The 12,060-nt window shown below is 34.6% G+C and overlaps 1 protein-coding gene across 1 annotated transcript in view; it reads left to right on the plus strand.

Moving 5' to 3' along the window:
- TRDN (triadin) overlaps positions 1 to 12,060 on the plus strand; it is a gene marked incomplete at both ends in the record, with an annotated part of 300,072 nt that overhangs the window by 19,186 nt on the left and 268,826 nt on the right. Inside the window, 2 exon segments of the mRNA XM_082633775.1 lie at positions 4,374 to 4,538; positions 5,613 to 5,645. Of these exon segments, the coding sequence (XP_082489901.1) occupies positions 4,374 to 4,538; positions 5,613 to 5,645 (198 nt within the window).

The following is a 12,060-nucleotide window of genomic DNA, read 5'->3' on the forward strand; positions in this document are numbered from 1 at the left end:
AAAAAGAAGATAAATGTGGGAGAGAAGAAATATAAATAAAACTGGTAAAATGATAACTATTGAAGCTAGGTGTGGTGGATTTGTATTGTGTCATTTTGGCTAGGATAAAACCATGTTTTCTAGAATTCCCTCCCCTGCATATTTGTGGGTTTGTGTGAGCCAGAAGGATCATTGTGTGAGAGATTTGAGAGGCAGAGGCAAGCAGGACCAGGGAGGTCATTGCAGGGGACCACGTGCAGTTGCACACGCCTGTTGTCACTGATCCCTTGACTCACCTTGCTGGCATGGGACAGCAGCTGCTCCTGCAGCGACCCCAGCACCTCCCAGAGCTTCCTTTGGCTTCTTCACTCCTGGCCTAGGTACATATTTAGCTCCATGAGAAGGGTGACAGCTTCTCCTCTTTGAAGAGGGAAGTTTGGAGGTCTTAAGACTGATGCAGTTTCCAGTGTGTTCTCTCAACCCTCACAGGCTCCAGATTCCATGGCTTCCTTTACTTTTCACCCATTTTTTCTTCCTGAGTGCCTCTTATTTTGTCTTCAGGCCCCAACATCACAAACATAAGTAAAAATCTTTCATAGTGTGATGAATATTAGAAGTACCATGGGAATTTTATGAATCTGGCTTTTTATTTTGCCATATTCTGAAGAGTGTTCACTGAGGGTAAGGATAAAAGGTTACAGGGAATTTCAACCTCTGTATATGGTCTATGTTAAAAATCTAGTGGAAGGAAAATCTATGCAGAGACACTTGATTTTGAAGTTAAATCATTTATGTAATTCAGGGCAGGTGATTACATACAACTTTTTAAAAAGTTTTTATCCTTTTAAAATATAACATCTGTTATTGAGTATGGCAATATCCTGGTACTCACTCATTTGTAAAAGAAGGCATTTAAACATAGCAAAATGAGGGCTTCCCTGGTGGCGCAGTGGTTGGGAGTCCGCCTGCAGATGCAGGGGACACGGGTTCGTTCCCCGGTCCGGGAAGATCCCACATGCCGCGGAGCAGCTGGGCCCGTGAGCCATGGCCTCTGAGCCTGCGCATCCGGAGCCTGTGCTCCGCAACGGAAGAGGTCCCAACAGTGAGAGGCCCGTGTACCGCGAAAACAAAACAAAAAAAACAAAAAAACTAATGCAAGGGCTTCCCTGGTGGCGCAGTGGTTGGGAGTCCGCCTGCCAATGCAGGGGACACGGGTTCGTGCCCCGGTCCGGGAGGATCCCACATGCCGCGGAGCGGCTGGGCCCGTGAGCCATGGCCGCTGAGCCTGCGCGTCCGGAGCCTGTGCTCCGCAGGGGGAGAGGCCACAACAGTGAGAGGCCCGCCTACCGCAAAAAAAAAAAAAAAAAAAAAAACTAATGCAAAAATCTGGGATGAACAAAATTTTTAATGAAGACAGAAACATTGTTACTGATTTTTCCTTTTGTCTCTGGCTTCAAAATGGCGTGGTTCAGTACTAGGTAGGAGAGCTGCACTTGACTCAAGTTCTTTCATTTTTAGCCTTTGCCTTCCTCAGTGAGTCAGTCCTCATGGTTATAAGATGCTATAGCAGTTCCAGGCTTTATATTCTCAACAAAGTCCTTGTTCCCCACTTTAACGGCAAGAAAAGCCCTTTCAGAATTTCTCATCCAACATCTTACTACAGAACCAATTGTGAATTCATTGTTTTGTTTGTTTGTTTGTTTTTTGATTGCAGTATTGCACAGTAGTTGAGTCATACTCTGGATGGTGCAAAATCTGGCTCCGTTACTTACTAGCTATGCAGCCTTAGGTATTTTATTTAAATTCCCTCTGTCTCAGTTTTCTTATATTTAAAATGGAGATGTCAACCTCATTGGGTTTTTGAAAGGAAAAAGTGAGTTAGTATGCATAAAATTCTTAGAATGGTACCTGGCAGGTAATATACACCCTAAAAGTGTTAGCTACTACCATTTTTATGATGATCCTCATTTTAATGTATGTAATTTAACTCATAGAAACATGAAAGGTAGAAAAGTATGATTAAAAAAGAAAACATCTATAAAAGGTTTAGTTGCTTTGTATAATATTATCCCCACTGTTATAATTTGGATGTGATGTCTGAGAGAAGGAATAAGAATTAACTTGAGGACTACTATCTTTTTAAAGATATATCTATATCCATATCTCTATATGTTTTTAAAGTTGTTTTCCATGTGACTGAAAATCAAAAGCTGGTCTCAAGATAGCAAAATATTTTTTTCATGAAAATAACCTGGTTTGACTATTTTAGAACCAGGCAATATACATGTCTGCAAAGTGTATATATAATGCATTTAAGCATAAGGATAATTAAACTGATATCTATTTTGTTGTATTTTATTGTTAAGTTCCTCAGTGAACACTTAGAAAGAAGAGGAATGGGGAAATGGTCTCAATCTATTCAGATCATAAAAATCCCATTTGCAATATTCTTCCATTAGATATAAAATATACTAGTGCTAAAAATGCCTGTAATGGTACCAGTACAGTCCAATTCCTTACATATAATTCTTTTAAAATTCTCAAAGGCAATTATAAAATTCCACTTCATTTCCTTTCTCTAAGGTTTAATCTCACCTTTCAGACTACCATATCTTGCTCACATGACACTCTCCAGAATACAGTGAAATAAGGTCCAAAGAGTAAAGTTATGTTGTCACTGAATCATGGAGGTAGGTTTCCCTGAGACCAGTTGTAACTTGGCATCCTTGTGATGGGTTGTGAATCCTCTGAAATTAAAAATTTCCCCAGAAATCTTATCTCTAATATTATTTGTCCCTTTCTATGGCATCTTACCCATCAACATAAAAATGGAACATTCTTCCCACTTGAACAACATAAGCAATGGAAACACCACTATGATTCTAGTCCTTCAACTATCGCCCAATCTCTGTCATTTACTTTACAGTAAAATATACTTACTACCTCTAAATTCTTCCCATTTAGTCTTGAACGTATTTCACTGAAATTGCCCTTTGAAGGTCACTAGTGACATCCTCATCATTAAATCTAAAGCTCTATTCTGTCTTCATCTTTCTTGACCTATCAGCAACATTTGCCAACTGCTCACTTTATCCTCACAGAAACAATTTCTTGACTTGATATCTAGTACATTATACTCTTTTTCTTCTGCCTCTCAATTAATCTCCCTCTGTGTCTCTTTGTCTCTGTCTGTCTCTCTTCTCTCCTCAGAATCCATTGCTGGTTCTTCCTTATCTCTCTGACTTATCTCACTGTCTTGTAAATGTTGGAGTGTTCCTAGGTCCGCTCCCTTAGTGATCACATACAGTGTCATAGCTTTGAATGCTTTCTATTCTTTATTGAATTTCCAAGTTTCCGTCTTCAGCTAGAACTTCATTTTTGTAGAACATACTTGAGCTATACAAATGTCTACATCTCCACATAGAGGTCTAATGGACAACTCAAGTTTAACAAGTTTAAAACTCAGCTACTAAATATTCTGCGCAACAAACCCTGTTTCTCTCCAGTCCTCCCCATTTCAGTAAATGGTATTTTCATCCTTCCAGTTTCTCAAACCAAAAACCTTGAAGTTATTCCATACCCCTCTCTTTCTCTCACATCCAACAGCCATACTGTCAGTCTATACATTAATTCTATCTTTTAGATACACTCAGAATCTGATCACACCTCACCACACAAACTGGTACCACCCACATAGAAATCACCATCTTCTTTCCCTTGGATTATGGATTATTTCATTTGGCTTCTTACTGATCTCCCTGTTTCCAACCAGGCATTCTTTCAGTCCTCAACATGGCAAATGAATTTACATAAATCATATCACTTTTTCCTCTGCTCAGACCTTCCAATGACTTCCTATCTCAATCAGAGTAAAAACCTAATTTTGGCATACTTAACCCTTAGAAAGTATAATATGTTGATATAATTCTAGTCCTTTAAGATGTCATAGGGAGAAGAATCCCTGAAAAGCTTAGTTTTTAAAATTAAGGAAAACATAAATCTAAAAATTTAATTACAGATTGATGAAAAATCAGGTGCAATTTAGACCATATTTCTAGATATATCACCTCTTCAATCAGATCTTAAAGCCTACCCTTAACCCTTCAGAGCGACTTTCATGTAACTAGAATGAGAATAACAACATGTTGGAAATCCCTAATATGTCTGTTTTCTTGCTTGCATTTTTATTATTTAATCTTTTATTTCACAAACAGTTTATATCTCCTAGGGTATAAGAAAGGGAAGATTTACAGACTTCAGTTTTTCCTAATTCTATCCATTGAAGTTACTAGAAGTAACTCAAATGTGTTAAAAGAATAAATCAGGAAAAGCAGCTTTTCTTAGTTTCCTTGGGAATAATTACAAAACTTTTCTTTGTTTTTAATTACTTTTAGCAAGCTCTATTTCCAAGATTGGCTCAGATCCTCTAAAACTTGTACATGATGCTGTGGAGGAAACCACGGACTGGGTCTATGGCTTCTTTTCTTTGTTGTCTGACATCATCTCGTCTGAGGGTGATGAAGAAGATAATGATGATGGAGACAAGGACACTGATAAAGGTACAAAGAGCATAGAGATATATCTAACTGCTAGGACCGATGATTGATACACATTACAATAGTTTGCTTAAGTTTAAGCACAAATGAGCACTTGGGTCAGGCTAAACCAAAATGAATACACTTCAGAGTGCAAATAGCCTATCAACAGGCTGCCAAACTCAGTAAATTGGTCTCTATATGGCTTTCATCTTATAGCTTATCTGCCATTATGGCAAAGATGTCAAAATTAAATGCTACATTAGAGTAGCATTATAGTAGAGAGGGACTTATTATACAATCCTACAGAACCACAATAGAAACTCACATTTATATGCTTCTTCAGGAACAAAAAATGGCTGCTATTTCCCAAGTTTGAAAACTAAATATACGTATAAATATGTTATACATATAATTCATATTTACAGTCAAATAGAGAAAGCAGTCCTACTAAAACCACAATGAAAGTTAATTAATTGAATCAAATGGAGGTGTAGAACGGAGACACATTCTAAATGTCACAACAATTATGCAACTAAACTATTTACTCTCTAGAATGTATTGATGATCAAAAGGAAATAACAACTTAAACCACATGTAACAACTTAAACCACATGTAAACTGCTATTGAGTGGACGTGAAAAGAACAAAGCATTGTAATTCTGCTTTTTAGATGGCATTTTTAAGATCAGCCTTACTCATCAGAAATTACATATTCAGCCTTGGCTACCAGGAAAGCTCTTATTATTTTAGTCCTTTCTATGACTTTGTCTGAATTTGTATTTCTTGGCTCCTGTGAGAGGTCGAGATGAACAATAGAGGACTGAAATGAACATGATATACGAACTATAATGTATAACTTGGATCACTGCCACAATTTTATTGAACTCATAAAAGTGAAACTATCTCAAATAAATGTACATAGGCAAAGTGTATATTTAAAAATTGGAATTTGGAAGGCAAAGTAATATATGAACTACTATTATCAAAACTAATAGATGGTTTTTTTAAAATGAATGAAAGAAAATGGGAAAATAGAGAGGCAATATTATGCTCTGCTGAAAGTTTTTCTAATTTACTGTTTTTGCCTTGGTTTAGGAGAAATAGAGGAGCCTCCCTTGAAAAAAAAAGGTTAGTTGTGTTGACCTTTGAAAAAAAAGTATTTTTCTTTTATGGTAATGTTGATTTTCACCATAATTTAAATAGATTTTACTTTGTTACAGACAATTTATTTTTAATGTAGAGTTTTTATTTAATGGTTAGATTAAGATTTATAGTTAGGAAAAGAAATACTCGATTCTTTCCAATGAAGCTAATCCCATCATTTTTAAGTTGATTATTTAATTAATGCCTTCTTCAGTAGATGTGCAAATCAATCTACACACTGATCAATGTGAATTTGAATTGCAAGAATGAGGGGTAAATTCTATAGTTTTCTAAATGACCCAGAAGATGAGGATGCCCATGATCTTTATTATTCTCACTGTGGCCAGATATATCGATTTTAAATTTTTATTATTTTTCTTATGTTATTGTCAGTATTATTTTTCTATTTTAGGTGATATCCATTGGAGAGGGTAGCTGAGATAGTGTGGAGGATAATAATCTTGAAGGCACAGGCATATGCAGTCATTATGTATTATGTGTCATCCCAAAGCAGCAGAGTCATCTGGGTGTGCTTGGCTGTGGTTTACAGGGATTCCTTGAAGGAATAAACAACGTCGTCAGTCACTGAATGGAATGATCTTAAATCCAAAAGATGGGAGCAATACGACTGGGAAAAAGGGGTTATAACTGTAGGGCAAAAGCCCCAGAGATTTTTACAGGAAGGGGTAGGAATTATGTCTAGAAGGAATAATAGGGAGCAAAGGATACCATCCTGAGATATATTTGGTATGAGATAGAAACATAAAAGCCAGACAATACAGTTAGTTATTGATGCACACGTTGGGCAATAGCTCTTGGGAGTATTTATTACAGAGGAGAACTTGCTGGCCTCTGTTGCTATCTCCCTAGACCTATTGTGAATGCACACAGTAGGATCCAAATTTGGAGCTTCGGCCTTGCCTGATAGATGATGATAACCTCACTGTTTGCGATAAAATCTACTTAGTGTATGTTAATTTGGAAAATTTGAATCTGTAACTAACCCAGTAAAAGGTAAAGTAGTGAAACTCAAGTGTGGGACTGCCATTCAGAAATGAAAATATTTATGAAGCTATTGAGAGCAGAAAGGATGGGTTGTCCTACTCACAAATCCATGATGGGAACCCAGGAACTCAAGACATTCTTAAGTCATCAAATCCAGGTATAGAGAATCTAAATTAGTTTATAAACTTCTTGAGGTAAAAAGCAGAGTCTTTTTATAGCTGTTCTCCAATGGATACTGCCCAGAACATAGTCAAAGTTTAAGCTAATGAGTTACCAGTCATGGTCTGGAAATTACAGCTTGTATATATATATATTCCATTTGGATATGGAAGAGTGAAAAACAAGTATTTTCTTATTTATAAATTAAATTCTACAAGAATATCATATAAGATCATATTCTCCATAATTCAATATCTAGTATTTAATATAGAATCTGTTCATTGCTTTTTATTTGAATTTCCTGGTGGGATTATTTTAAAATTAAGTTTTATGAAATGATTAGCATAAGTTGCAAATGCATGCAAAACTGTTTAATTATTGTTTTTAAATTATTGTATTGCTTTATGAAATCAACAGAAAAACTATTAAATAGTTGTTTAAGATACTTTTAAAAAATGTCAGTAATGATCATTAGTTAAAGCAGTCTAAGGGATATATACATTTAAAACCATGTACACTAATGTCTTAAAGGAGAATTGACTAAAATCACCTGAATATATTTTCTTAATATTATTATTTACAGAGTTACATGAGAAAATGGACATTTAAAGCATCATCTTATACATCCTACCTTGGGTACAGAGGCTGTAATAAACTTTAGTTACAAAAGAAATATATTTAATTACAATTATTTTTTATTTAAAACCTTTTCTTTTGTAGAGTCATAGAAACAATGAATTTTAAATCAGTATGTGATATTTTACAAAGCATTTTTAATACATATTCTGCTTTTAAAAGTACATTTTTAATGTTATTATTAGGGAAGAGATTCCATGAGCTTATCTCTATCTTATGATGAATTATTTTATAAATTCTATATTTTAAAATTGTGGTTTAAGAAGTTTTTTAGGTTATTTTTGATAATCTAGAATTATATCCTCTTAAAATATTTGATTTTCACCTGTCTAAATGAGTCTTTATTAGTCTCTTCATTAGTACTCTTTCCCATTCAGACACATTCAATGATATTTAACCATTTTATATTACCTAATTATCAGGCTGTGACATTGTTTATTTGACTGTCCTGTATCTATATGAAGCATTTTATTTAAATGTGCTTAAAATGTTGGTTTCATTTGTCCAGTTATTGCTATTTTTACCAAAATAAAAATTCAGCTACCTTGTTATTTATGGGTGGAGTTTGCAGTTTTAATTTGATATGGAATAACAGTACAGTCAAATAATCTCAGGGTTGCCCAGTTGATTATTAAACAGATTATTAATATGGATGAAATTTTTGAATCTGCTCTTCTGTGGCTTATGTTGTTATATATAAATATAGCTTTAGGGTATTAAGTGTAGTACCTAGTGTCTTTACATTCTTCATGCATATTTACTTACCAACTTGTCAAAATTTTTAAATATTAAATTCTATTTCAAATACTCCGTGATGCAGGCTGAAGGCGCTGAATCATTATAAAATGTTACATTTTTATTGTATAATTATTTAAAACATAACTATGAAAACCAATACCATTGTAAATTATAGATTCTGGAACAATTCTTTGCTATGTAGGGTGGGTGTGCTTTGTTTACCTAGAATCAGCCTGTTGAGTAGCTTTCTTCACACCAGGGTACCTATCATGGACATGTTAACACCACACTTTCCAAGGGATAAACGAGTGAGGATAGCATCAAAGGAATCAAATTACATTTGTATGCTTTCCTAAAATTGATCTGCCTGAGAACATATCCAAGGTTATCATAGTAATTCTTCTATGTTATGAGATAAAGAAGTGTCTTTCACACATCTTCAAATTGCTAGAATGCCAACCAAAGAGACCAATAAGCCTTCCTGTCCTATCTTGCATATATCTGCTAAAGGAGAGGCATGGTGCTGATACTCAGGTGTTCTGTGTCATGATGGGATGTTCTGAAGTCAGAGATAAGGTAGAGTGGGGAGATGGGAACAATGGCAAGTTTCATTTAATGATTTTGCCTTTTATTTAGCTGAATAATGTGAAAGAGTGCATTGCTCTTGAGGGAGACTCCCTTGAGAGCAAAACAGAAAGAACATCCATAGGAAATACTGAAAACTAAAAATGGCTTTTAGGGCTTCCCTGGTGGCGTAGTGGTTGAGAGTCCGCCTGCCGATGCAGGGGACATGGGTTCGTGCCCCGGTCTGGGAAGATCCCACATGCCACTGGGCCCGTGAGCCATGGCTGCTGAGCCTGCGCGTCCAGAGCCTGTGCTCCGCAACACGAGAGGCCACAACAGTGAGAGGCCCGCGTATTGAAAAAAAAAAAAAAAAAGGCTTTTAAAAATTTAAATGTAAGCAGTTCTTTTCAGTTATTCTCAATATTTGTTCCTAGGAAGTGTCACTGGTTTGAAACTACTTTGAAACAATCAAAGCAGTGTAGGTTAGTGACACTAATTCTTTTAAATATAACTGGGATATTTCTAAGGCAACCAGACTGTTAAAGATGCATTGAATAAACCCATGGATGTCACATTTCTGTGATTCATTTCAGACTAATTCTGTATTGTTCAAAAAGAAATTTAAAACTTACCTTATGTAATTAATTATATTATGAAATACATAATCTAACTGATATCAAACCTTATCATACATCATTTAATATAAAATGTTTAATATTTTGTACCTCCTATTGACAAAAAATTAAATTATATACTATTTGCAGAACTAGTTCACTATGTGTATGTATATATATATATATAGAGAGAGATGTGTTTATGTATATATATACATAATATATTATGTACCATTTATTCATTATATGTTTTTTATTATATGTATTTTCTACCTCCTACTAACAAAAAACAACCCACTATATGCTAGCTGGCTGCTCAATAAACATATATATGTAAATGTATAGATTTAATATATATTCTACTTTGCCTATAAATTATAAATTTTTATCATGATATCTAACAAAATTATTAGAGTTATTTCTTTTATATTTGCAACTTTAAAAATTATTCCCAAAAGTAAAACCTCAAAATTTGGTATCCCCCTAACATGTATATTTCAGGAATATCAAACTTTTAAAAATACTCCTAGCTCCATAAACAACTAAAAATTTTACTTATATGGTACCTGACATTAGTTCAAGTAAAATAGTGTGCAGCAGAATATTGGTTTGTCTTGTTTTATAACTTATTGTAAAATAAATGTATTATATTAAATCCAAATAATTTAAATATGTTGCAAAATTTATTACTTTCATAATAATTTCCTCAAAATACACACTAAAAATTTTTTTGAACTGAAGAGCAAAATTATATTTTTTTGAAAAGGGGTAAGTTTGATTTACATAAGAAATTTGAAAACAAAGGCTGGCTTTGCCCATTAGTTAACATGGCAAACATTTTCCATAAATTAAGTGAGCGGCAGCACCAAAGTTTAGATGAAATATACCTAAAGCAAGAATTACAACTGAAACATAAAGCAATATCATTTTATCCTACATTATTACATTATACAATTTTTATTGAGTTATAATTAACATACAATATTATATTAGTTTCAGGTGTACAAAATAGTGATTCAGTATGTTTATGCATTATGAAATGCTCACTGCAGTAAAACCAATTACCATCCATCACTATACAAAGTTGCTACAAAATTATGGACTATATTCCCTATGTGTAGATTACATTCCTGTGATTTTCTGTTTTATGGCTAGAAGTTTATACTTCTTAATCCCTTTCATCTATTTCATCTGGCCCTCTCCCCACACCCCCCCCCAGCAATCACCAGTTTGTTCTCTGTATCTATTGGAATCTAAAAAATAAAATAAAATAAACAAAACAAAGCAGAAACAACAAAAAACAAGCAACCAAATTAAAAAATTGGCAGAGGAGCTAAATAAACAGTGTATTTTAAAACGATGTTAAAAATATATGTCTAGGGCTTCCCTGGTTGCACAGCGGTTGAGAGTTCGCCTGCCGATGCAGGGGACACGGGTTCGTGCCCCGGTCCGGGAAGATCCCACATGCCGTGGAGCAGCTAGGCCTGTGAGCCATGTCCACTGAGCCTGCGCGTCCGGAGCCTGTGCTCCACAATGGGAGAGGCTACAACAGTGAGAGGCCTGCATACCGCAAAAAAAAAAAAAATATATATATATATATATATATATATACATATATATATATATATATATATATATATATACACACATATGTCTATTCAGCATAGGCAGCTTAGCATATTTCTTTTTCCAAAAAAGGATACTGGTTTCTCACAAACTTAATATGATTTTTCTTTCATAGTTCTATATTAACATTCATGTGGTGTGGACTTTTCAGATTATGTAAACATTCATAAAAGTATAATTTTTACTGGGGATACAGCTTTTTAATTTTTTGTACTAACATTTCTAAGTGCAACATAATGGATATACTTATCTCTTTTTACAGTTTATTCTTACTTAAACCTTAGTCTACAATAAGTCTGTATATAAGAATAATCATTACAACATTTATGTTCTTTGAAATATGTAATTTTAGGAGACAATAATAGTCTCTTAACAAGAAATTACATTTAATAATGTCACTTTCTGACATCTAGCTTTAAAGTTAAGAAAGAATATTTTTAGTCCTTCGGACCCATACATACTCATTTTTTGGGGAAGGAAAAATTGATCTTCAGTTTTAGGGACATGGTGGCCTTATGAGATAAATTATCACTTGCCTTTGTGGAAAGAGCCAAAATCCCCTGTACATTATGTTGAATTTCCTTGCTTTCCCACTACTTGCTCTTTGAACTAAGGGACCACCTTGAAGTTTGAACAGGACCCAAATATGAAGGCTGATATTCTGTGAAATTGTTCCTGATGCATGCCAATGGCAGAGGAAGAAGCTCTTCTTAACTTAGAGCAAAACAAATTACATTCTCCTTATAATCGTGTTTTAAGATTTCCCTAAAGCTCCTGGGGTTGAAAAGAGCCCAGCAAATTTAAACTCAGTTCTTTCATTGTGTATTTTTCTCACTTTATTGAAATCCACATTAGCTCTTTGCAGTCAGGGTGAATAAGGAAGAACCAGGGAATCTGAGCATCATAAATATTCAAGACTTTAGGATTAGGCCATTCAGAATGTTGTATCACGTCACTGGGAGTAAGATAGATGGACATGTTTCTGTGCCAGAGATTTCATTACATCCATCTTTGTTGGCAGCTTCGGTGCCTTACCCCAGGCAGAACTTTAAGTGTCT

This window comes from Mesoplodon mirus (assembly GCF_964341445.2).
Source record: "Mesoplodon mirus genome assembly, chromosome: 10".
In the NCBI taxonomy this organism is placed as follows: domain Eukaryota; kingdom Metazoa; phylum Chordata; class Mammalia; order Artiodactyla; family Ziphiidae; genus Mesoplodon; species Mesoplodon mirus.